The following is a 25,972-nucleotide window of genomic DNA, read 5'->3' on the forward strand; positions in this document are numbered from 1 at the left end:
TCTTGTAATGCCCTCACTGTTCGGTGTTCTGCTGCAGCAGAAAAGGAGACGCACAGCCCAGTGAAACTGCCCGAGAAGAGAGAACATGCTGGGGAGCCAGAGAAAGACAAATCCAAAGTCCGGTCTAAAAAGCCCACTAATGCTGTGAGTACCCCTGCTTCCTGCTGCTTCCCGTTGGTGTTCCTGGGTTTCTCCTGGGCATGCAGTTAAATGTGGCCCTTTTATGACATTAAGGACTCTTGTATTCTTCACGTAACCCTATGGTTGAAACAAAGCAGTATCTGTGCCTGGCAGAACATACATACTCATAAAGCTTCATGCTGAAGCTTAACGGGCTAGTTAAGTTTCACTGTAATTAAAGTAATTTGTTTTCTGTCTCCAAGGTACAGCGTTAAAATCAGCAGTTTGAATGAAGAGTCCAAATAGAAATGGTTTTTTGTAAGCTGATTTCTCTGCCCATTGCCAACCTGCCCCTTTTCCTTGGGGCTTGGTAGCTGCTGTGAGAAACCTCCATCACCATTCTTTATCAGCCCAAAAGCACACAGCTCTGCTAGGAAGCTGGTGCCTTTCCAAATTAAAATGAAGGTCTTGGCTAGTATCTCTGGGGGAAAAAGAGGGGTGCTGCCATCAAGAGGAACTTCCCCTCTTCTGAGGCTCCCAACAGTTGGTCTTGGAGAAGGATGAAACACAGAATCATAGAATAGTTTGGGTTGGAAAAGACCTTAAGATCACTCAGTTCCAACCCGCCTGCCACGGGCAGGGACACCTCACACTAAACCATCTCACTCAAGGCTCTGTCCAACCTGGCCTTGAACACTGCCAGGGATGGAGCATTCACAAGTTCCCTGGGCAACCCATTCCAGTGCCTCACCACCCTCACAGTGAAGAACTTCTTCCTTAGATCCAATCTAAACTTCCCCTCTTTCAGTTTTGGCCTGTTACCCCTTGTCCTGTCACTACAGTCCCTAATGAAGAGTCCCTCCCCAGCATCCTTATAGGCCCCCTTCAGGTACTGGAAGACTGTGCACACATGCTACAAGTGAGAACAAGAAAAAGTGTTTGTGAGCAACCAACTGGTGTTACCAGTACCCACCAATCAGCACAACTGATTCAAACTAGGCTGGCCACTGAATCAGGTCTCCAGTCACTTGAAAACCAGTACATGAAAGGGTTTGGTACTCTTGCGGTCCTTCCTTTAAACTACAGAGCGGGGGGGAGTGGTTAAACTTTGGCATAAGTGTTTTGTGTGTACTTGTCTCATTTCCATTTCAGAGAGAAAGTAAAACTAAACTTCACCAGGTGACCGAGGTACCAACCTGCTCTTTCACCTGAAGTGCTCAAATTCCCACTGTGCCAATTTCTTGTTACAGGTGGATTTGTATGTATGTCTCTTATGTGGCAGTGGTAACGATGAGGACCGTCTCCTGTTGTGCGATGGCTGTGATGACAGTTACCATACTTTCTGTTTAATTCCACCCCTTCATGATGTTCCCAAAGGGGACTGGAGGTGTCCCCAGTGTTTGGCTCAGGTAATCCAACAAACCATAGCAGTCAGCCTGAAGGCTGTTTCTTCTTTCGTAGTGTTTTTAAACTCAATCCTAGGGATTGAAAATAGAGTTTGTTATTATTTGAGGTTGTGCAAACAATGTGCTAAAGAGTAAAACTAAAATGAAGATTGGGCATGCTTCAAGTTGGAAAGCTGGAAATCAAAACCTGATGTGCCTTTAACAACTACACTGGGTTTTAATGGGTGTCTTTGTACTTAAAATTGAGTCTCACTGGGTGCATCAGCATGGAGGTCTTCTTATTTCTTAGCTCAACTAGAGGAGGGAGAAATTAGACTTCACTGATGTTCATACAGATTTATCAATAAATAAATTGATTTGTGATTTGGTGAATTAAACAGTGATTTGGTGAATTAAACAGAGTAGTTTCTTCTTTTGACTCAGTGAGGCTTGAGACAATCATTTAGTCAGGGGTCCTGCCTTCTTACCAGATGCTGTGATAGTAGCTTGCTTATGTAAAATCTGAGCACAGATTGTCTTATTAATGCATCATAGAAATGATGATCTCTTCAATTGCAGGAGTGTAATAAGCCTCAAGAGGCATTTGGTTTTGAACAAGCAGCAAGAGACTATACGCTTCGCACGTTTGGAGAAATGGCAGATGCATTCAAGTCGGACTACTTTAACATGCCAGTCCATGTACGTTCATGTATTTATCCTGATGCCATGCTATAGATTTGGGAGTTTGTGCTTAAAGTATATAACTTTGAGGGGGAGACAGGAATTCTGCCTTTGACTGGGGTGAAATCACAGGTTCTTATTTACGTCAGTGGGTCTGTGTTCTTGCTGGTGTCATGGTTTCGTGTTGCACTGCCTGCTGGGTTGATTGGTTGGTGTTTTGGTTTGGGGTGGGGGTTCCACTTTTGAAGTGTCTGTAAGGAAGAGGATGCAGCAGCATGTCCTTGGGGGACCCACCAAGGTTCCACCTTAAAGTGAAGAGTAATAAAGTGCTGCTGCATTTTATTTTCTCTTGTTGAAATGATTCTGAACTGGTGAAATGCTTCAAACTAATGGAGGTTCTTCCCTGCGACAGCTTTGATTCACTTGCTCCTTATATACTGATTCCTTGGGATATGCTCCTTATTTTTATTCTTCTCATATCTAGATGGTCCCCACCGAGCTGGTTGAAAAAGAGTTCTGGAGACTTGTTAGTACCATTGAAGAGGATGTGACAGTAGAATATGGAGCTGATATTGCTTCAAAGGAATTTGGCAGTGGCTTCCCCGTCAGGGGTGGGAAATTTAAAGTTAGACCAGAAGAAGAGGTAGGTCTTCATTAGTTCACTGTGTCCATTTGTATTGCAGCTCTTCATTAAACAGGTCTCTTTGCTTGAAAGCACAATACTAGAACTGGGTTGCAAAGTGTTTGTTTTATGTATATGGCACAGTATTTGAAGAGGAGAATTATATCAGAGTTTCAGATAAATAAAATGTGCTGTGATCAGGCATTAAAAGCCACAGATTTATCCTTGAAGTTAATAAATAACTTCCAAACTTCAGAATTCTCATTTTTACAAAGGCGGTCAGGTAAGGCTTGTGAAAGGTCCAAAGACAATGGAGGGTTTATTCTTTGACGTGTTTCTGACATTTTTCAGTTGGGAAAGAGGCTTTTCCAGTTTTAAGTTCTTGGGTTTTTTACTTCATGTTGTATAAACCTGCGACTGTTCTATTCAATTTTCAGGAATACCTTGATAGTGGCTGGAATTTAAACAACATGCCTGTGATGGAGCAGTCTGTTCTTGCTCACATCACTGCAGACATATGTGGAATGAAATTACCCTGGCTGTATGTAGGCATGTGCTTTTCTTCATTTTGTTGGCATATAGAAGACCACTGGAGCTATTCGATTAACTATCTTCATTGGTGAGTTTGAGGAATGAACCCAGCCTGAGAAGCAATCTCCCTTTCGTTCCCCCTTCCCCTTTTTTATTAGTGCACTAAATCCAGTTTCACATTGTTCAGGTCAGAATAACTCTTGCAATCCTGTAGCAGCAGGGTTCAATTTGACACAGTGCAATTCCTGCATTGATTTGCTTTTGGATAACAGGTCATGTTTTGGAAAGAGACATCCATTCCCAGTTTAAAATCCATGAGAGATGCAGCAGTTACTCCATCAAATGTTTTATTATGCTCAATGTACAACTTTTGTTTTAATCATCTAGCTTCAACAGTCCTAGGACCCTGCATATTTTGTGTGTGTTCAATAGATCATTCTATCATAAATCCTCTCATCAAGCAAACACTTGTCAGCTCTAATCAGGACAGATCTTTGCCATCTCTTTGATAGTCTAAATAGATTGAGCTGTTTCAACTTTTCACCTTGCAGCTTTTCTGGAGTTTGAATTATTCGTGTCACTCCTGAAGCCTCTCGAGCTCTTTCCCTTTCCTTGTTCACATAAATATTCCAGCAGAATAGGAAAACCATGTCCCAGCTGCTGTGCAGTAGATCATCTTTTTGGTCAGTTGTGCAATTCCTGCTGCTTGAAGTAGCTGCTGCTGTAGCTCAGTCCAGGTAGTCAGTGACTTCAGTTGCTTTCTCAGTACTTGATACAACGATTGAGTGAAGCTAAGTAAATGAGTGATCAGGTTTACATTGTAAATACGATCTTCTTTTGTCATTTTTCCCCCTTGTTTTTTCATCTGGGTCTTCAGTCAGGCTAGATCTGGGCAGGAGGGGAGGTTCTTTGTTTGCAATAGAAACTGCACTACTTCTAGGAGAGCTTCCCTTGCTATTGCTAGAATGGTGTTAGGTCCCCCATCACTTGTCCCATATTGCATTTAGTGTTTCCAGTCAAGGTCCAAATGATGTGGAAGTGCATGCATGTGCAGACATGTGCATGCAATCACAGACACATGTGAAAGTTGTCCTACCTGCTTTTAATGCGTGGCTTCTCCAGCATGAAAGTCCTTGACATGGTCTTTACATTTGCAGATGTTCTTCTGTATTTCCCTGCAACTTCGAGGTTTAAGTCTGGGTGCTTTAGCCTATTGGAGAGCACTGTGTAGTTGAGGTTAATACTGGTTTTGGGCAGAGCAGCCAATCTTAATGACCTACTGCTGAAGAGGCAATGCTCTAAACTCTCAAGAGACTTCAGAAGGCAGGACTGATCTTGTGAAATAGGAGGGATGTATGTCTGTTTCCAGTGTTCCCATTTGTCTTGAAGGAGCTTGTATTCTGGCACAGTAGTTTGAGCAGATGGTCCCAAGAGAACCAGGCTACAGCAGCAGAGCTTTCATGGGGTTGAATTGACTTTAAATCCTGTGTTAGTTCTTGAAGTGGGAAAAGGAGAAAAAACCCAAATCTTTGCTTCTAAAGATGCTTGCAATTAAATGTCAGTCCTGGTCAGAGGAAGAGTTACCATCACCGATGCTAGTATTTGTAGAGGGAGGAATGTGTCAGGTAGCAGTGCAGAACGAACTGCTACCCTCATCCGTTTGCAGCTTGCTGCCTTCATAAAGCTGACACCTTAACATGTCCATAGGAATTGTGTCTTTCTCAGTTACCTGCTTTGTTGAAGTTCAGAGACCCCTGGTCCCAGTATCCTGGTCCAAGTTTAACATAGTTCATAACTGCTGTCATCTGTTCCTTGGCACTGACACTCATCAAGGAGCAGAATTCTTGACTAACCCAGTACTGGGTGAGGACACAGCACAGTTTTTGATTACATCTATGGCTGGTCTTCAGGAATTCATAGAGTTGTTCCAAGATGATCAGGTCCAAGGCTGCATAGTCATTAACAGAGCATAGTGATGATTCTACTTGTGCTAACCCTCATACCACCAGTGTAACTGCCTTCCCACAGTCCCTCCCGCTAGCTGTCCTCTTCACCATGGCAGAGGTGCTGTCTGAGTACAGGGATACCTCCTAGGTATGAGGGATATGCTTCTGGATTCATACTTCACTCTTTTCTTCTGGAATCCTCCCAGTTGCTTCATGATTTATGGGGGGAGGTGGGGGGAACCCATGACAAACCAGCATACTGTTGGGTCAGCTTTATCCTGCCAGCTCTTCAGGAGTCTTGGGATAAAGTGATTTGTCTGTTAATCTTCTTTCTTAACGTTGTTCTTTATACAGGATGGGAAGGTGCTTTCACCTCTGTGCTGCAGCGAGCCAGCTTCATTCTAAACTTGAAGCAGTATTTATTGGAACCCATCTGCATAACCTTATTTTTTCTCAGCCAGCTTGCACTGGGTCAGGCTGTTGCTGCAAGTTTTTTGTTCCTGCTCTGGATGGGATTCATTTTTTTTTTCCTTGATGTCTTTTGCATAACTTGGAAGTTTTAATTTCTACTGACTTCATGCTGCTTTTATGGCAATTATCCACTAGACAGAAAGAACAGGCTTTGGTTGTCAGATCCAATGGGGAGTTTGTGTCGTTCAAGTCAAACAGCTGATGTTTTGAAGTTGTGCTGGAATCAGCACAACTTCACTGAGGACTTCTTCAGTCTTCCCTCTTCCCCCCATGCCCTGCACCCCACGCCCCCAATATTTTAAGCATGTGCTCAGAAATACAGACAATTGCATCTTAGGTCTGGAGGAGGGACCTGTGTAACATGTGACAGTTCAGGAAGGTCCGTAGTCCTTGCATTCCTTCCTGGTGATAACCCCTTCTTTTGACATGGTGTGTTTTAAAGCAGAAGACTGAAAATGTAACTTAAAGATTGCTTATATTTAACTTTTTTTAATAATCTTGCAGGGGGGAGCCTAAAACGTGGTATGGAGCCCCAGGGTATGCAGCTGAACAGCTGGAGGATGTAATGAAGAAGCTTGCTCCAGAGCTATTTGAATCTCAGCCAGATCTCTTGCACCAACTTGTCACCATAATGAACCCGAATACTTTGATGGCCCACGGAGTGCCTGTATGTTGTTGGACTCCTGTGCTACTCCCCAAAACCTAACCCTCTGCCATTTACACTGAATTCTACTTCAAAGCTGCTAATTGAAGCTACTTTTATTACAGAGGTGGTGTGGTAGTTTCCATGTGTGTGGTATCTTCCTTGCCTAGTGTAATGTGCCCGTACAGATGAACAGATGGGCAATGGAATCATTGCTTTTAAAATTGCTTGGCAAACTCTTCTCTGGAGATCCACCTTTAGTGTATTTCTATTTCTGTACCTCAGCTGTGAAGTTTAGTCTTGGCCTTTGAAACAATGGCAGGAGCTCTTCCTATGTCTGGTTAATCAGACACAGATTTTTTTTTTGGCAGATCCTGGCAAGGGGCCAGACCCCATTCTTCCTTTATTTGTCATCCACATCCTCTTATTTTTCCTGGATAAGTTCTTAGGTGTTTAAAAACATTTTCCATCAGTTTCCATCATACTCCATGTTAGATTATTCGTGGGAATTATGTCCCTTTACAACTGAATTAGCTTTTGGCTGGCTGACCTTGGGACTGAAAGGGAAATCTGGAAAAAGTTGCAAAGTTTGTGATGTTTGCTATGCTTTGAGAGACTCCAAAATTGAAAGGTGCAGGAAGCCCTGCCTGCTTTCGTGCTGATTGCATAGCACCAAAAGCCAGTAGATTTACAATGGTGTGAACTTTGGAGTAGGTTCCAAACTTCTCTTCCCCTTCAGCTGCACGTTGAAGAGAGCCTTCCTGTGCTTCACCTGTGGAACTGTGCCCAGAGTAAAGCGCACAAGGCACAGGCAGGTGGCTTAAAACTGCTTAGGATGTGGGTAGAGCTGCACAAAACCCAGTTGCTTTCTGGGGTTTTATATGATAAGTTACCAAATGCCAGTTGTAATTCTTGGGCTTAAAACTATCCAAAACCATTACAGAAGTTCTAGGAGCTGGGTATCCATATTCTCTTCAGAGCCTTCAGTTCTGTTCAGCTTTCACCTAATGCTCCTCTGCTTTCTCCTAGGTTTATCGAACCAATCAGTGTGCTGGGGAGTTTGTGATCACCTTTCCGAGAGCTTATCACAGTGGCTTCAATCAGGGTTTCAATTTTGCTGAAGCTGTGAACTTCTGCACAGTCGATTGGGTAGGTTCCCAAACCAGGGTTTAATGAAGTGTGCAGCTCCGAAGTTGTTCCTACCTGATGCACAGCTGTAATTCACCCCCCCCACCCCGAAACGGTCTTAGCTATTTGGAAATGTAGCCCATCTCAGATTTAAAAAACCTCACTTACAAGGAGGAGATCAGTGAAGCTGGAAGCAAGGTTTCTGCATTGTGACTGTGGCTTTGTGTTTGGGTTAGCTTCGTTTTGGTTTTCCTTTTGTCCTTCCATGGATTTCATACTGCAATCTAACACATAACCTCACTGTAACCTGAGCGCCATTCACTGTTGGGCAGTCCTAAAATAAAGCTATGAGTAACCTGCCCAGCTCATAACGAATTGCTTACTTTGCCTTGGGTTAGTTAGGGACCTCGTGGAGTCAGCAATTTCTTATGCTGCAGCACATAAACCAGCCATATAATTCAAGAAGAGGGTCCAGTGTGCCCTAAATCCTGCCCTTGACGGGGCATCCCTCAAATGGTGAGCATAGGGCAGGTGTATGTACTCTGCCCTTTGACACTTTGCCAGCCTCTGTGTATTTTTAGCTTGGGTCTTCCTGAGACTACTGTAGTTTAATGATTTAGTTACTTCTAATTATGGTCTCTTCCAGATAGGTCATTCCCCCTGTGACCTGCGCTAACCAGCTTCCACCCACAGTGCCAGCTGCAGGAGGGTTGTAAGCAGATCTGGTTTACAAGAACTCAGGGTCTTGATTTCTCTAGTCCTACATTCTGAATTGGGAATATTTTGCAAGAAGGATTCATCTTAACCTCCCATTTGGATAGATTTTGGTTAATAGAACAAAATTTAGTATCTGAATGTAACTTTCAAGTTGAACTCTTCATTTATTTCCTGTTTCTCAATGCAGCTGCCATTGGGTCGCCAGTGTGTGGAACATTACCGTCTGCTGAACCGTTACTGTGTGTTTTCTCATGATGAGATGATCTGTAAAATGGCTTCCAAAGCAGATGTGCTTGATGTGGTGGTAGCATCTACAGTTCAGAAAGACATGGCTATTATGATCGAAGAGGAGAAGAGGTTGCGTGAGAAGGTTGATAAACTGGTGAGTTTGAGTTGTAGGAAGGAATACCATAATGAGAACAGTTGGAGCAGTGGGACTTGTGCTCTGCTGTCACTGGCTTAGAGCTGCGTGGTACCTTCCTGAGGAGCACTGTTGATTTCAGAGGACCACTTGACTACAGAATCATTTCTCATGCACCTTGTTTTAACATCCGCCCTTCAATATTGTTCAGAATGCCTCTTTTTAAAAGTACGATTTGTTCTTACAGTAATGTAGTCAGAACAGCTGATTTTTCACTGACCTAGATTTGTGTCTACCTGGTTTTAATATCTTATTTCTAAACGTCATTATTCCTTTGATAACTTCAGCTTCTGATGTTTTAGCTTGGAGTAATTACCTCTTCATTAGACTTCGAGGTGATTTAACACTGTTTTGCAGGGAGTGACTGACTCGGAGAGGGTGGCTTTTGAGCTGTTTCCTGATGATGAGCGACAGTGCTTGAAGTGTAAAACCACCTGCTTCATGTCTGCTGTTTATTGTCCCTGTAAACCTGGATTACTGGTATGCTTGTACCATGTCGAGGATCTCTGTTCTTGTCCCACCTACAAGTATAAACTGGGGTAAGCTTTACATAGCAAATAACACTGTTATTAAGTTATTTGTTGTACATGTTTGATAACCTAGTGCCTGCTCTGTTTTGTCAGTGGTGCTAGTCTCAGTATTCTGTTTCTCTCAGTCCGTTGCAAATACAGTGTCTTTTTTGTGCTTGAATACAAAGACTCTTTCTTTTCAGCATTCAGCTGCTCTTGCTCTATAATGGTGAAAATTGCTGGATAAGTTAGTTTGCTTTTTTATTACATCAGTAAGGTCATCATTCCTTATATCCAGTCTTTATGTGTGACATTTCTTGCTTTTGTTAGCTTTGCTTCCTGTTGTCATATTTCCTTTGCTGTTGTTCGTCGCATCTTTGCCCCCTGCATGGATGTAGCATGTCCTAAGTCAACTTCACAATTGCTTCAACAGCAATATTAAATTGTTTTTGAAGCAATTGAAATCTTGAATTTGTTTTAAGAGGAGCATGGTGTGGATGTAGGTCTCAACAGGATCACTCTAGGTGCAAAGTAGATCATTTCTGTGTTGTATGGAGCATGTTGTGGATGTAGGCCTTAACAGGATCACTCTAGGTGCAAGGCAGATAATTTCTGTGTTGTATGGACCTCCTCTGTACCCTCCTGCTGAAGAGTTTGAACTCTGTGCTACTTGCAGGTACCGCTACACCCTGGAGGAACTCTACCCAATGATGAATGCATTGAAGATGCGCGCAGAATCGTACAACGAGTGGGCTTCCAATGTTAATGAAGCTCTGGAGGCAAAAATTAACAACAAGAAAAGTAAGTTGTCTTGCTGTTGTCTGCAGCACGGAATTTGCCAGTTTGTGCTTTCTGAACCTCAGCACCTCTAATGTGCCAGTCAGGAAATCGTACATCATCTCATGGTTTAAAGTAACTAAGCTGCCTCTGTGTGAGAAGCTTGCAAATCTCTTTGCTACAAAACGTAACTGAAGCTGAACTAGAAATACATTTAATGCGTTGTGTTACTCAGCTTCACCATTTAAAATCCATCACCAAGGGAGACTTTTATTAACTTAGCATCTTTCCCAAAAGGTCTCATCAGCTTTAAGGCTTTGATAGAAGAATCGGAAATGAAGAAGTTCCCAGACAATGATCTTCTGCGACACCTCAGGCTGGTTACGCAGGATGCAGACAAATGTGCCTCGGTTGCACAGCAGCTTCTCAATGGCAAAAGGCAAACCAGGTAAATGCTTCTGTGTGTGTGTGCTCAAAGTGGAGTCACTGAGGGTAGATGCCACTGGCCAGTGATAGATGCCAGTGTTCTAGGCAGACTTAAAAATGCAAGTAATCATTTTGTCTTCTCTAGAGAGCCATCTGTTACAGAGAGGTTCACCTTTACTGCATGTAAGAAGTCAAACATCCTGAGCTTTTGGTCTCTTCTTCCTCTGTGTTTGACAGCTGGGCAGTAAATTCACTCTAATATACCCTGAAAGGAAATATTGGTGTGGTATTTCCAGACAAGTAACACCCAAAAAGATCCAGTCCACTTGTCTTTGTGCCATGGGGGCTGGAAATCTGTCAGTGATGCGTATGTCATTATATGCATTACGCTTTGTCTTGTGGAAAAATAGTGTCTTAAATTCCCAAGCTGGTGCTGCTGGGAATACTGTATGAGATCTCTGAGAAATCCTTCCTCTTTCTTTGGCAGCACTTGCATTAAATCTTTATAGATGGGTTATTTGCTCAAGGAATTTGAAGGTACGGCAGTGTTTGGGTAATACATTATTTGTGAACTAGATTTCTGCTGCCTGGTGCTGCTGGCAGTTTCCATGTCTGAAATGAGAGGAGTCAAAAGATCCAGAAGGATGAAGGCAGATCTTCTCGTTGCATCAGTTTGATGGTGGCTGTATTGATGTACCAGCCTTTCTCCTGGGGATCACAGATTATCATCTGTTGCCAGTTCTTCACCCAGACTTAAAATGGCTGCATCTGTGGCAGGTTTCTTGGAAAATCTTGTGTTTCTTCCTGTAGAGCACAACGTTGCTTAGGTCCAACCACCTTAAAAGTGTGAAGTAGTTGAGAAAAGACTGTTTCTCTTTTGTCCTATCTGGACGATTTTCACCTCCTGCTGCTGCTTTGACCAACATGGTGGTTGTCAGAGCAGTTGCTTTTTTTGCTGGTGTAACTGCACTGTGTGGTTTCTGCATGTTGCCTGCCTCAGAAGACATCCTGTAGCTTCTCACTCCCTGTGTTCTTGCAGTACTTTAAGGCCAGCTTTGAAGGACTTCAGTAGTAAAACGTTCAGCTGCTGTTTAGACATCATTCTTGTAGCTGCACTTAGCCCTCGTAGCGATCTTTGCATGAGGCTTTGTAGCAAGCACTTGATAAAAATTCGCCTTCACTGTCTTGCCATCACAAGAGGATGAACCCTCTGTCACAGCAATGTAAAAATATTACATCAGGAAATAAAAGATCCAGCATTCCAACAGGCATGGCCTCTGCCAGATAGGTAATCCCTAACACAGAGATTCATGGCACCGTTATTGAAGGACCTGTCCACTCCTAATCACTTCCTTCATTGAGTGTTGAAGCATCTCTTCTCATTCTGGCATCCCCAGTCTGTGTTCTCTCATACTTGGTATTTGCTCTTGATGATGACCTTGGAGAAGCAGCCAGGCCTTTCCCAGCTGTTCTGTGCCAGATGAGCTCTTCCAAGAGTCCTTCCTGCTCTGTATCCGTACCATCTTTGCTTGGTGTGGGAAGAGCTAGGGGGAATTTTTACCTTCATTTCCTTGACCAGGTCTGTTCTCACTGTCACTATGACAGTGTGTTAGCCTTTCTCACAGCTGTATTTGCCAGCTCCTTCAGCATTACAGTCTGTGGTGAGTAACCCACCCAGTGCTGCACTGGGCAGGATGCAGGTAGTGCTTGGATTGTGTTTCTTATTTACTCCAGAATTGGTTTCAGCCTTTCTCTCACTATTTCTCCTTTGATCTTTATGGTGTATTTCTGGGAAAAGTCCAGTTGCAAATCTTCCTAATTAGAGTTGTAAAAACCTGTGTTATTTGATGGATGGCTTTTATCCCCCTTAAACAGTTGAAGGGGGGAGTGCTCACAGCACATCTAGAAGACATAAAGAAAAATCTGCTGAAAATCTTGATACTTGTTATATCAAATACAGTTTCATCTACGTGAAGTTCACATATCTGTAGGATTTTGGGTAACCTTCATCACACCATCTGCTGTGTATTGGTTAGGAAGGACTGTGGATTCTGCCTAGCATGTGATTCATGCTTTTGACAAACTTTTCTTTATGGACTAAGCGTTTTGTTCTGATTCCGAGTTTGGGAAGTGGAGCAGTAGGCTTGACTCTACTGGAAAGGTCATCCCTGTTAATTGTGGTGGTCAGTGATACTCAAGGATCTCCTCCTGTATAATACACCCAACAGTTCCTGGGGAGAAAAGACCGGGATAGGTTATAGATGTTCTCTTGGAGTCAATCCTGTGACTCCAGCTCATTACCACCTCTGTGGTATCTGAAGAAGGACGGGCTGTACTTCCCTGTTTGCTTTGGTTCTTGTGGTGGTGAGGGATGAGCAGTCTCACCAGTTGCTGCTTGGAAGATTGTTCTGTGACCAGCTCTCTGAATTGATCCCAATTCAGTCCTTGATCCAAGGGATCCCAAAGACCGTGTAGCCCTTGTTCCTCTCTGGCACTGGAAGGGAAAAGCAGGGCAAGCACAGAGGGATATTCTCACTATCCATCCCCTTCCTTCTCTAGGTCTGATGATACCTTTTCTGATGCTTAGTCTCCAAGAGTTTGGAGACCTTGTGCTTAGAGATCTTTGTGATTAATAACACAGGATGGGCATGGGCTCTTCTGGGAATACTGCTTTTTTAGGTTCATGTAATTTCATGTTATCAAAAACGTGTGTAACAGTTGGACTTGCACTTTAGATGTGTGAATATGTAGAGGAATATCTCCTTTTCAAACTTGATCCTGCAGAGCTTCCACAAAGCCCAGTAAACCATTGTAAACCACAAACCAGCCTGTGTTGCACCTGAGGCTTGGAATTCATTTTATTCTCCTTACTATGGACCTATGGGTTTTGGACCTCCCAATGTGACCTTGCATAGCCTTCAAAACCACCTATTTTTACCATAAAACGGTGAATTAAAATTCCCTAGTGTTCACATTGCAGTCGTGCTGGCACATCCCACTGGGCTCTTGCTTTCCTCTTTTGTTTCAGTGACACATTGTGGGTTAAATCGGAGCCAGCATTGTAAGAGATTTCTTTCCTTTTCTGTTCAGGGTTCTCAGACCCAGTTAATACTGGCTTGAGTTCAGAGAGGTTTTTAATATTAGCCAATTTGTTAACCCTTCTAAGCCACTCGTTTGATACAGAGCTTGTAGGTAAAAAAGAGAATGGTGATTTCAGCGTAAAGAGGATTTGTCAGAAGTGCCTACATGACCTGTAAAGATAAAACCCATTCACAGTTGGGATTTGGTCTCCTTTGGAACGGGCATGGGGAGAGCGCGCTACAATAGCTATTGCAACATAACTGAATAGTTTATCCACAGTTACTTTGTGTTCTGGAAAAAGGCTCAATTTTATTCCATAATAACCAGTGCTCTTCCAAGAATGAAGAGTTATTCCAGAATACTATTTAATATGGAAGAGTGTTTTCAACAATAGCCCATTCTGCTATAGTTAAAGGAAGCTTCCCCATGTACGTATGCCCTGCGCTGCTGGATGCTTTGGAATATTGTGTTATTTGTGAGTAAAGCTCATCTTGCACAAAATCATGAGCAGATGCCTGAGAAGTTTAGAGTTTATTTTCTTGTTTAGTGGCACCCAACAGAGTTGAATTGTGTGATTGCAGGTACCGCTCCGGAGGAGGCAAGTGTCAAAATCAGCTGACTGTGAATGAGCTGAGGCTGTTTGTGAGGCAGCTGTATGCTCTACCCTGTGTCCTCAGTCAGACACCCTTACTGAAGGTAACCTGCATAATTCTAGGGGACGAACATGAGCGTTTGTCCTAGTGATGTATTTGCACTGTGTTAATCTGCTCTCTTACTGGTTGCTCCAAGAATGAAATCAATTGAACTGGCAGGTCTGGGTAACTTGTGCACAGGAGGTGTGTAAGAACGGAGCTCTCTGTCCTGCTGGTGTCCACGGTCACTAGGTTTTTATACTACATAAGGCAATCAAAGTGGTAAATGCTGTATGAAGTAATGCAAAGAAGCAGCAGGGTGACTTGTGTAACTCCAGACTAAAAGTTTGGGCCTAGTTAGCTGGTCTCCTCTTAAGAGTGAAGCAGGGTTTGAGAATATTCAAAACTCCAAAGTGCCCTGAGTGACAGTTCTGCTGTTCAGATCACTTTGTTACTCAAGAACCAGCTTTCTCATAGCCTTGTAAACAGATACCTCCTCATGCCATCAACCCATGTGCCAGGAAAAGCACAGATAGCCCTAAGACAAAGCTGCCAGCCAGGCTCCCCAAGAGCTTGTTCCAGCAGAGTACCTGCTGCTCAGGGTGAGTCAGACCACTTTGACTCCCACAACCAGCAGCCAGTGCTGGTTATTTGCTTGCGAGCTGCTCAGCCCTCAGCCAAATTGCAAATAAGTCAAGATTTGGTTTCAGAATTTGCCAAAATGTTGCATATTTTAAAGGAAAATAATCATGTGCAGCTCTAATTCCTGCCTTAAAGGAGAAGGGCTTTGCATATTTGTGACTCTGAGAAGCAAGAGATGCAGTGTCCAGCTCCCGAACTGGCTCTTAAGTGTCTGCACAATGCTGAGCGACCAGTGTCGTGTAACTTCTGAATCAGAATAGACCAGCTCAGCTTTATGATTGTTGCTTTGAAGCTTTATTGGGTCTGGAATGTGTGAATCAGATTTTATGTAATCCTATTTACAGTTATTTGTTTATAGCATTGTAACTCTGAAGTTATCTTCCTATTTAAAAAGCAGAAGTTCAGCAATGCCAGACATGCAAACAGTTCTTCTCCATCTGGCATTCTTGAACAGGGAAATATCAAAACACATATGGTCAGGGGATTCTTTTATACCATCCTCAACAGTCCTAAGTTATATGTAGCCATGCAAATTAGGGTGTTAATACAAATGTCAGTTCCTGGAGATCAGTTCACACTTTAATATATCTCTAAATAGGTTTTATTTCCATTACGGGTGAGATTGCCTATTCTGGCAAACAACCTTCTTGGCAGTATACCAAGACATCAGCTATGAAGGAAGAACTTGCTCCTGGAATAGCATTTCAGGCAGTACTAGGAGCACTGGGCAGGATGGCTAGGTACAGAATAACTCCAGCCTTTGCAGTGAGGTTACTCTGACTAGCTGTCCGCGATGCTGGGTGAAGTGCAAACACCCACAGAGGGACCTTTTAGGGGTAACTGGCTGTTAAATGTATGCAGAGAGAGCAGGTGTTGCACTGCATGAAACAGTGAAATGCCTGTGGCTTACTGGGACTTGGTGCAGCTCAAAAACCTTAACAGTGCAGCAGAAATGAGCCCCAGAAGCTCCATGTGCTCCCCAGCATTTTTCAAAGCCTTCTTAACCTTAACCTTGCTGTTCTTCAGCCTCCTTAATCGTTGCAGAACAAAGCCAGAAAAAGCACTAATGGAACATTTAAAATGTCCCTTTGGATCCTTTTTATTCTTCTAAGAGCTTTGACACCTGTCTCTTGGTTCAGAAGGGGTTTAGAGTGGAATCCCCTTGTTCTGTGATCCTCAGGCTTGTAGACCCATTATGTATGAGGAGATGCTGATACGTGCACTGACACACTCTTTGTCATGATAACTTGGCAGTGGGGGCTTTTTTCTCTGATGTATTGTTGCATTTCTGTATTTCAGGATCTTCTTGATCGTGTGGAAGCTTTTCAGCAGCAAAGCCAAAAACTCCTCTCTGAAGAGATGCCTAGTGCTGCAGACCTGCAGGAGCTGCTGGACGTCAGCTTTGACTTTGACGTTGACCTGCCCCAACTGGCTGAACTGCGGATCCGCCTGGAGCAGGCACGCTGGCTGGAGGACGTGCAGCTCACTTCCTCAGACCACAGCTCTCTCACTCTAGATGATATGAGACGTCTCATAGACTCAGGTGTTGGACTTGCTCCCTACCCAGCAGTTGAGAAAGCGATGGCGAAGCTGCAGGAGCTGCTTACTGTGTCCGAACACTGGGATGACAAAGCCAGAAACCTGATAAAGGCCAGGTAGAGAGGCTAAATCTTTGTGTTTTGTAGCTCCAGGAGCTGTTTAAAGTGGAAATAGTTGGATTTGCTTTGAAGGGGCTCTCTTGTGTTCACCCAGTTCACAACATGAAGGCAAATCTTCTGCCATCCAAAAGGGGGAAAGGATGGAGGAGGGAGAGGAGTTGCCTGAGCAATTTTAGACATTGCTGTTTGTTCCTGGTGTTTGTGGTGCTCCACAATCATTGTGAGAATTCTCCATTTGACACCAGGAAGGGTTTTAAGACACCTCTTCGTTCCTTTCCACCTTCTTCCCTCCCCCAGCACTAGACTGGAGGATGCATGTCCAGATGGAGCTGGGATATATGCCACCAACTGGTAAAACTGCATGAGATGGACTATTTCTAACACTGAGGAGGTTTTTCCAGATGAGCTGGTGCAGGGGGAAAGGAAACCAGCCAGATAGAACCTTAGTAAGGAGAATGGTTCTGCTCATTGCTTTGACCTTCTGATTTATAAAGTAAAATGGGGGAGAGCACAGTCCACGTCAAGCTTAGAAAGATGATATAAACTTGTGTGCAAGGTTTCTTCTCTGAGGATTCCTCACTTTTAATTTTACGTTTGAGAATTCCCTGCAGCCTCCCAGTTCTGAACACACTGGAGTGTTCTTACTCCTGAGTAATGCTGCTGTTTGAAATGGTAACTTCAGAGAGCTCAGAACTGGAGTAAGTTTGGGATTAACCTCCAGATTGGAGGTGCAGTTGTGTTTGTGCCTTTCTAAGATAGCAGAATCCAATTGTGAAGTCCAGAAAAGCCACCTTTGGGCAGGATCTCTTGGCTGATACTGGTTTTAAGGTTCAGTGTGCATTTGAGGGTCCAAGGTTCTTATCAGTCAAAAGTGACTAAATGTTAAATCCTCCTTAAGCCCACATGTGTGAGTAGGAGTCTATAGCAGACACATGTACATTTCCAGAAGCCCACCTCCGTTACTAATGCTCTGGTGGTACAGGCTGCACCTCCGGTACTGACATAACATCATTATCTGCTGTAACCCTCGGGCTTTAATAAACCAGATGAGCAGATCCCCCTACTCGTGTTGCAGTGTTTGACACTGAGCTGTGTTCTTTACGTAGACCCCGGCAGTCACTGAGCAGTCTCGTAGCAGCAGTGAAGGAGATAGAGGAGATCCCAGCCTATCTCCCCAGCGGTGTCGCACTGAAAGACGCAGTGCAGAAGGCCAAAGACTGGCTGCAGGAGGTGGAAGCTCTGCAGGTACGTAAGCTCCATCACCCCTGCTCGGCACCATCATGGGCGTTTTGGTGCTTCAGGATCACACTGAAGTAAGAATGCTTCATCTTGTTGCCTTAGACATGGTGTACTTATGCTCTGGGTGCTGTTGGTTTTACTTCCTGGAGCTGATTCATATTCCTTCACCTTTGCAATTAACCGGGTGCAATAAAATCTATAAAGGAGCTATTACAAAAAATCTAAAGTTAAAAAGATGTTACAGAACTTTACCTTAAGGTAAGTTTTGCTTCATTGCATTTTAACAGTTACCTGGTACTCGGATTTCCGTGTGCCATTGATTCTAGGATTGTGCATCTTGCTGCACTCCTGTAACACACACTATGGAGTGGGTGACCCAGTCAAAGTTCTGCTTGCTGACTCCTGAAGAAACAAATCCCCTAAGATCTTTAAAGGTCACCTGTAATATTTTCTCACATCCTTCATTTGCCTGACTAAAGCAGGAACTTCTGACCTGATGGCACAAGGATATTAGTAATTACTGGTGGTGGAATCACTTCTTCTGAGGCCCCATAGAATTCATTTGCCATTTCCACAGTGGTATCATTAGTGCTATTGTCAGTGTTGTTATCAGCCAGCCTGAGATGGAGAGGTATTCCCTCATCTGTTAGCCATTAAGCCAGACTCAAGGCTGTTTCTTGTTGTGTTCCCTTATGGTCAGCCTTTAATTTCATGGACTAAAATGCATGTAACTTTGCAGCAGCTCTGTCTGAATCTGGAGGTGGAAACTGGCATCACTACTTCGAGTTTTGCTGCTGGAGATGCTGGGCTTGCTCTGGATGAATAGTTCTCGAGTCCCATGGCCCTGCCTATTGTAGAAATTGCCTCTCAGTGCTGCTTTACAGCTGGACTTCATGTGCCTGGGATGCCTGAGGCGTGGGCTGTGCAGTGAGTGAGCAGTCACTTTCAGCCAGCACGCTGGGTACTTGGGATGGTGCATTGCTGCTGGCAGGGCAGGGACTGGGCTGGACTTGCCTTCAGGGTCTGCTTCAGAATGGTTTTGATTTTCTGCTGTGAATGCAGATTGTTAGTTTGGAGTCTGCTTATGTTGGTTATGTCACTGGTCTCTTGTTTGTTTATTTAAACTGTCAGTTGGTTGAGGGTATTCTCCCTCTCCAAGGGTTTTAGTAGTAGTGTCTGTGTAATTAATGACTGCAGCATGAGAAGCACAAGTGTTGGAACAGCTCTGGAAGTGACTGAAGTGGCTTAGCAGTAGATTTGATTTTTCAAGCTCTACCTTCAGGTAGTCTAGACGACTTGCTGTGATTTGTGGAATGTCTTTGATGCATCCAGCGTTTCTTACTATGTAATCTGGCAGGTTGGAGGACGTGTGCCTGTGCTGGACACACTAGCAGAGCTTGTCACGAGAGGTCGATCCATTCCAGTGCATCTGGACTACCTGCCAAGGCTGGAGTCCTTGGTGTCAGAAGTTCAAGCGTGGAAGGAGTGTGCAGCTAACACATTCCTGTGCGAGAACTCCCCTTACTCTCTTTTGGAGGTAAGAGATCTCACCATTCCCAGCACAGCTGCAGCACGTCAGTTAGGGTTACAGTATTAACTCCTGAAGTAGCAATAAATAGCAAGTATATTTGCAGAACAGTTTTAGGATTATATTGCTGAACATAATTTTTATTAGATTGACCTATACTTTTAATGATCATGTTAAACTTGTAAAATGCTGAAGGTTTAGCCAAACTTCCTCTATTCTTTCTAATCCATGGCTAAAGAGCATGCTGTGCCATAGCCTGACATTTCAGATGTGGCTATGGGAATATTAATGTACTCATGGCACTGAAGTTACTTCAGTGCAGGCACTGGAGCACAGGTTCACTTTGTCCACCTTGGCTGCGATAAGGGTGAGGCTGTAGCTGCTGCCCTTCTGAAGCTCTTGTTGTGTGTGTTCTTGGGCAGTCCACCCTCACCTATGCTGAGCCCCTCTTAAGACCCCCAGCCCTCCTGTCTGTTGATACAGATGGGAATGCAGGGCAGCCCCTGGTATACTCTATTTCAGGGCTTGCAGTTCAAGTGGCACAGAGGCTGTCCATGTATCAGCTGTCTGTACATATCAGCAATCCAAATGAAACACGCAGGTGTTTCCTCCCATTCAATAAAACCGTGTTTTTAACCTTCCAGCTCTCCCCAATTTCCATATAACTTCATCCTAGTCCCCTGAGTCTTTGATGGAAAAAGCTGCAGGAATCCCTGTTGTAAGCACTCATTCATGGCTGTGCTAGGGCGGGACGAACGCATTACGAACACGGCAGGGAACACTGCTTTTCTGCCCCTCAGGTGCTGTGTCCCCGCTGTGACATTGGCATGCTGAATCTGAAAAGAAAGCAGAAGAAGTTGAAGGAGCCGGTGCCAGGTGGAAAGAAGAAAAGCACCAAGCTGGAGACTCTGAGTGACTTGGAAAGAGCGCTCTCCGAGAGCAAAGACACCGCATCTGCGGTACGTGGCCCAGGGCTGCTTTGAACTGCAGTTTCTTCTGAGTTCCCTGAATCCTTGTTGAGATCTGTTCTCACCCTCCCTACCAAAACCTTATTAAAGATAGGATAGGGCTTTCCCAAGTCTGATCCTTTCACAGTAACCCTACACCATCTATAATTAGAACAAACACCGTAATTAGAGAAAAGCTCATGCATGGTGAAGTCAGGAAAATACTAGTTCCGGATGTAGGTGAAGTGCTTCATCCCAAAAGCCCTATTTCAGAGCCTCCACCATGGTCAGATTAAACAGTGTCCCATGGTTAATGAGGAGCAGCAGACTGATTTGGTAGGGTTTGAATTTAGTTGTCCCTTCAGGTATGGGACATTCAAGTTTTAATCTGTTGGCAGCTAGATTTGCAGATGCCTGAGAAAAAGGCTCAGGGTGAGGCACTGGAATGGGTTGCCCAGGGAGGTTGTGAATGCTCCATCCCTGGCAGTGTTCAAGGCCAGGTTGGACAGAGCCTTGGGTGCCATGGTTTAGTGTGAGGTGTCCCTGCCCATGGCAGGGGGTTTGGAACTGGATGATCTTAAGGTCCTTTCCAGCCCAAACTATGATTCTATGACTGGGTGTAGGAAGGGCAGCACACCTCAATTTCATTTAGTGTTTCCAAACTCCCAAAGGAGTAGGTAGGTTAGGGTAAGGCCCTGTGCACATGACAGTGTGTACAAAGAGGGGGTACCAGAGGTGAATTTGTGTTTCTGAAAACTGCCCAGATACATTTTACAAGTACACAGAGTTAGGCTGTACACTTGAGACGTGTCCATCCAGAAGTACCTGCAAGCCAAACCTGCACTTGTTTCAGAATGCAGGCTGCTTTAATGAAGGTGATGTGGTTGTAGTACCAAACATGACAGGCTTGGACCAGAGAGGAAGGGAGTTAGGAGGTTGTTTTTTTGCAAAGGAATAAGCTTTATATCTGTGGGCCTTGTGAGAAAATGGAAGGAAACTGAAGTGGTGTTGCACGTCCTCATAAGTGCTTCACTTTGAACATTCCAAGGTGAAGGCATATGGGGGTGAGGAGCTTCTTAACGATCCGCACTCCTCGCTGGTGTATCTGACAAGCGCGGCCGTGCGGAGTCACCCCATCTCTAATGAGTGATGTTCCTTTCGAGCTGACATCCCTTTCTTTGGACTCCCTTTTAGATGGCCACGCTTGGGGAAGCCCGGTTGAAGGAGATGGAAGCGTTGCGTTCTCTGCGAGCAGCGAACGAAGGGAAGGTGCTGTCCAGTGAAGAGGACACGGAACTGAAAGTGTGTCTGTGCCAGAAGGAGCCCGCTGCCCCCATGATCCAGTGTGAACTCTGCCGAGGGTTCTTCCACACCAGCTGCGTTTCGGTGCCCAACGTTTCGCAGGGACCTCGCGTGTGGCTCTGCCCACACTGTCACCGATCAGAAAAGCCACCTTTAGAAAAGATCTTGCCCTTGCTGGCCTCCCTGCAGCGCATCCGCGTGAGGCTTCCTGAGGGGGATGCTTTGCGGTACATGATCGAGAGAACTGTGAACTGGCAGCACAGAGCACAACAAATGTTGTATTCAGGGAATCTAAAACATATACAAGACAAAGTTGGCTCAGGATTATTGTACACCAGATGGCAAGCCACGTCAGGCCAATTACCAGAGACAAACAAGGTGAGGCTGAGGTGCTGGTGGGGTTCCTGGTGGTGGGTGATGTGTGGTCAGCAGAAACGGTCCATAGTAGCTCTCTGGGTTTTGGTTCGTTGTGTTTGCATGCAAATACCAGCAGAGCAGACTGCTCATGTGTTGCTTTACAGATTAAGGAGTTCTGCCTTGGCGTTTATCCAGGACGTGTGTCCTCCAGCAACAGCTTCGTGTTTTCCTTCTGCTGGAGTCCTGGGGACAATTACTCCTAACAAGCCCATTTTCCCTTCTCCTCCTCCCAACTCCTGTGCTCTGATGTGATGCTGTTAACGACAAGAGTTGCTGAAGCTATTGTTCCTAGAGTGCTTAGTATTCAATTAGTCTTTATATTCTGTTCTTACAAGTATTTAAATGTAGTTTCAAGTGTTGAGAAATAGTAACAGAGGCCCCCAGTGTTACCACTGCCCACAGTGTTACCAGCATGGCTCTCAGATGAGCTTGTTTTCAACAGGGTGCCTTCATTCATTACTGCTGCTCCTCCTTATCACTTACACTAGGACTCCTGAGCTGAATATAGAATCACAGAATGGTTTGGGTTGGAAAGGACCTTAAGATCATCCAGTGCCACCCTCCTGCCATAAGCAGGGGCACCACACACTAAACCATGTCACCCAAGCCTCCATCCAATCTGGCTTGAACACTGCCAGGGATGGAGCATTCACAGCTTCCATGGGCAGCCCAGTCCAGTGCCTCACCACCCTTACAGTAAAGAACTTCTTCCTTAGATCCAGTCTAAACTTCCCCTATTTAAGTTTGAACCCGTTACCCCTTGTGCTGTCGCTACAGTCCCTGATGAAGAGTCCCTCTCCAGCATCCTTGTAGCCCTCTTCAGATATTGGGAGCTTCTCTGAGGTCTCCACGCAGCTTCTCTTCTCCAGGCTGAGCAGCCCCAGTGTTCTCAGCCTGGCTCCATACAGGAGCTGCTCCAGCCCCTGAGCATCCTGGTGGCCTCCTCTGGACTTGTTCCAACAGTTCCATGTCCTTTTTATGTTGAGGACACCAGAACTGCACACAATGCTCCAAGTGAAGTCTCACAAGAGTAGAGTAGAGGGGCAGGATCATCTCCTTGGACCTGCTGCTCACGCTTATTTTGATGCAGCCCAGGACATGGTTGTTGGGCTCAAGTGCATACTGAAGCCAGCTCATGTTCATTTTCTCATCAACCAACACCCCCAAGTCCTTCTCCTCAGGCTGCTCTCAATCTCTTCTCTGCCCAACCTGTAGCTGTGCCTGGGATTGCCCTGATCCAGGTGTAGGACCTTGCACTTGCCTTGATTGAACTTCATGAGGTTGGCATTGGCCACCTCTCAAGTGTGTCCAGGTCCCTCTGGATCCCATCCCTTCCCTCCAGCCTGTCAACTGAACCACACAGCTTGGTGTCATCACAGACCTGCTGAGGGCGCATCAATCCCACTGCCCATGTCACCGACAAAGATGTTGAACAGGATGGGTCCCAACACTGACCCCTGAGGGACACCACTCGTTACCCATCTCCAGCTGGACATTGAGCCATTGACCACAACTCTTTGCATGCGGTCATCCAGCCAGTTCTTCATCCACTCAGTGGCCCAGCCATCAAATTGATGTCTCTCCAATTTAGAGACAAGGCTGTCATGTGGGACAGCATCAAATTCTTTGCACAAGTCCAGGTAGATGACGTCAGCTGTTCTGCCCCATCCATCAGTTCTGCTGATGGATATTCTGCTGTTAACTTGAGTTAAGCTCAGCAGTTTCAGGTGTGGACATGAGGGAGATAATAAATGCAGAAAAAATCTGAAAGTGCAGCATAAAGAGCATCAACCACCCCAAAATGAAATGCACTCTTTTGCTTTTCCTCTAAACACCTTTATTTTGCTCCTCCGACCCTGTCACAATCAGTGTGTTTATGTTTTCATACTCAGTTTGTTAGACCATAAAACGTGCCACATGTGCTTGAGAGGTTTTGTAGCTGCTTCTTGAGTAACTCAGCCCTAGCAAGGTGCTGGTGTTGCCCAGATTGCTCAAGTAGGCAAGCCTGGGTTTAGAAATTCAAACCCATGTGTAGGCATCTGAAGAGGATTTCTTTGATCATTTGTTTGAAAGTGTCATTTTACTGGACCAGCCAGTATAGCTGCAAAAACCTGCGTGAGATTTGGGCATAGAAGCTGATGTTTGGGCTAGAAATGGCAACAGGAAGCTTAGTTTTATTATCACAGTGCTTGCAGCTCAGTGTGGTACCATGAGGTTCCTCTGACCTGAAAGTACCCCAACAATTTTGGGTGGGCTGGAGCTCAAGTCAAGAAACCTCCTAAGTGGAGGGAGCTCTCACAGAGCTGGTTTGGGTCCTTCTCCCTGGAGCCAGCAGCGCTGAGGTCAGAGGTGACCTCAGGCCATCAGCACGGGCATTGAGCTAAAGCTTTGGTCCCAATGGATTTGAGGTGGGGTTTTGGTGACTGCAGTGTCTCAGCATTGCTGTCCTGAACTCTTAGCTGGGGTTTTGAACACTGCTTCCCTCAGGGAAGCTTGTAGCACTAACCACTGGAGTTGGGCTGCTTTGGCATTGGCCAAAGTGAAGAATGGGGAACATTCAGATGAGCTGGAAAACTTCACTTGCAAAACAGCTGCAGGGATTGGTGAGAGCTGGAGTCTGAGCCTGCATTAGGGAGATAGGCGATAGTTTGGAAGGCTTTTGTTGGATGCCTTTCTGTTACTCCCAAGGCCAAACATGACCCTTGCTGCCTTGCATAAGCCAGAGCATGCTTTGCCTTTGGCACGTCTTGTGTGTGTGCTGAGGTGAAGAGTGTTGTCTCTGCTCCACAGGCTGGCTGTGCTCTGATGGAGCCTGTGGCTGCTGCATGCATGGGGCGCGGTTCTGATCTCTGCAGAAATTACAGTTCACAGCTAAGAGTTCTGGCAAGAAAGTTGCCTTTGCCTGTTTCCAGGTGTCGGAGGAAGGGGTTGGGTGGATTAGATTGAACGGTTTCCAGGAGTACAAGATGTAAGCACTTGAAGAAACAAGGATTGAGTCTGTTGCAGCTATTGGACACTCTCAGAACTACACCTTTAGTGAAACTGTGTGGTTTGTTTTGTTTTCTAGGTTTCCCAGACAATTGGAGCAATGTCATTCTCCATGCCTCATGACTGGGATAACAGAACCATCTATTTACATTCTCCATTTTCGACAGGACAGCACTGCATCCCACTTCATGGTTTGTAATCTTCACTTTGATTTTGCTTCTTTCTCCCTTTTCCCCCTTTTGTTCCTCACTGTGCTTGGTGGAGGAGAGAGGGTGACCTGGTCAGTTGAAGATGGCCACAGGAGGGGAAGGCAGAGGGTAGAGATCCTGAAGTTGTAGGAGATGGATGGGAATGACATAGGGAAGTAGTGCTGGAGACCATGGGGTAGTTAATCCATAGGACACGAGCCCACATACGTTCTGCTGCAGCACAACAGGCACAGAGTCAGAGACGAGCTTTCTTGGCTGGCGCTGTGCTCCAGGTGACCCTGCTGCAGGCTCTGCATGCTTCCCTGCTCAGACTTGGTGTTTATGGGACTGCCACAGACATGCTGTAAATTGCATCATTTTACAACTGTAAAAGAAGTTGTTTTTTCATTTCTTTCCTTCTAATGCATAATGCTGTGGGGACAAAGGTCTGGTGTTCACATCTTCAAGACTCAGTGCAGTTTAATCCATATTAATACTACACAAGACACTTCAATGTTAGAGTTAAAATCAAGCCAGGCAGTCCTTTGTACCACCAGGTTGGTTTTCAGGCCGTATTTGAGTTGTAGTGAATACTCTATTCAAAAGCTGTGACTATTCCAAAAGCCCAGTTTTGGAGGTCGCAGCAGCAGTGGATGGGGACTGTGCAGCAGGACTCTGTTTCCAGGCTCATCCTCTCAGCTTCCCTTCCTCTCCTCTCCCAGCTCCACTTACAGACTTCACCCAGTTTGTTCATCTTACTATTGTTATGTAGTGAGGGGATCATCACACTGCTTGTAGCTTCAGAAGCAGCCAAAATTGCCAAGAATGATGGCAATTGCTTATCCAGCAAGAAATGCAAATGTGGAAGGGTGCTGAACCTCAGTGCAATAACTTCTGAGTGAGCCTTCCTCTTTCTTTTCAACCTGCTGTTGAAATTGAGCGGTGAAGAGGGAACAGAGGAGAGTTCATAGCG

General features: G+C 45.0%; 1 protein-coding gene across 1 annotated transcript in view; it reads left to right on the top strand.

Annotated features, from left to right (window-relative positions):
* Nucleotides 1-25,972, top strand: part of KDM5B (lysine demethylase 5B) — a 49,756-nt gene that overhangs the window by 21,266 nt on the left and 2,518 nt on the right. Inside the window, exons 7-24 of the mRNA XM_057396562.1 lie at nt 41-144; nt 1,371-1,529; nt 2,085-2,204; nt 2,671-2,829; nt 3,246-3,427; nt 6,261-6,423; nt 7,429-7,548; nt 8,432-8,626; nt 9,023-9,204; nt 9,851-9,975; nt 10,249-10,399; nt 14,040-14,154; nt 16,032-16,387; nt 17,497-17,635; nt 18,987-19,166; nt 19,958-20,116; nt 21,299-21,784; nt 24,891-25,002. Of these exons, the coding sequence (XP_057252545.1) occupies nt 41-144; nt 1,371-1,529; nt 2,085-2,204; nt 2,671-2,829; nt 3,246-3,427; nt 6,261-6,423; nt 7,429-7,548; nt 8,432-8,626; nt 9,023-9,204; nt 9,851-9,975; nt 10,249-10,399; nt 14,040-14,154; nt 16,032-16,387; nt 17,497-17,635; nt 18,987-19,166; nt 19,958-20,116; nt 21,299-21,784; nt 24,891-25,002 (3,207 nt within the window). The remainder of the gene's footprint in view (nt 1-40; nt 145-1,370; nt 1,530-2,084; nt 2,205-2,670; nt 2,830-3,245; nt 3,428-6,260; nt 6,424-7,428; nt 7,549-8,431; nt 8,627-9,022; nt 9,205-9,850; nt 9,976-10,248; nt 10,400-14,039; nt 14,155-16,031; nt 16,388-17,496; nt 17,636-18,986; nt 19,167-19,957; nt 20,117-21,298; nt 21,785-24,890; nt 25,003-25,972) is intronic.

The sequence above is a fragment of the Pezoporus wallicus genome, unplaced genomic scaffold (assembly GCF_028554395.1).
Source record: "Pezoporus wallicus isolate ANWC-B61680 ecotype Strahan unplaced genomic scaffold, APGP_CSIRO_Pwel_v1 contig_14788, whole genome shotgun sequence".
Lineage (NCBI taxonomy): Eukaryota > Metazoa > Chordata > Aves > Psittaciformes > Psittacidae > Pezoporus > Pezoporus wallicus.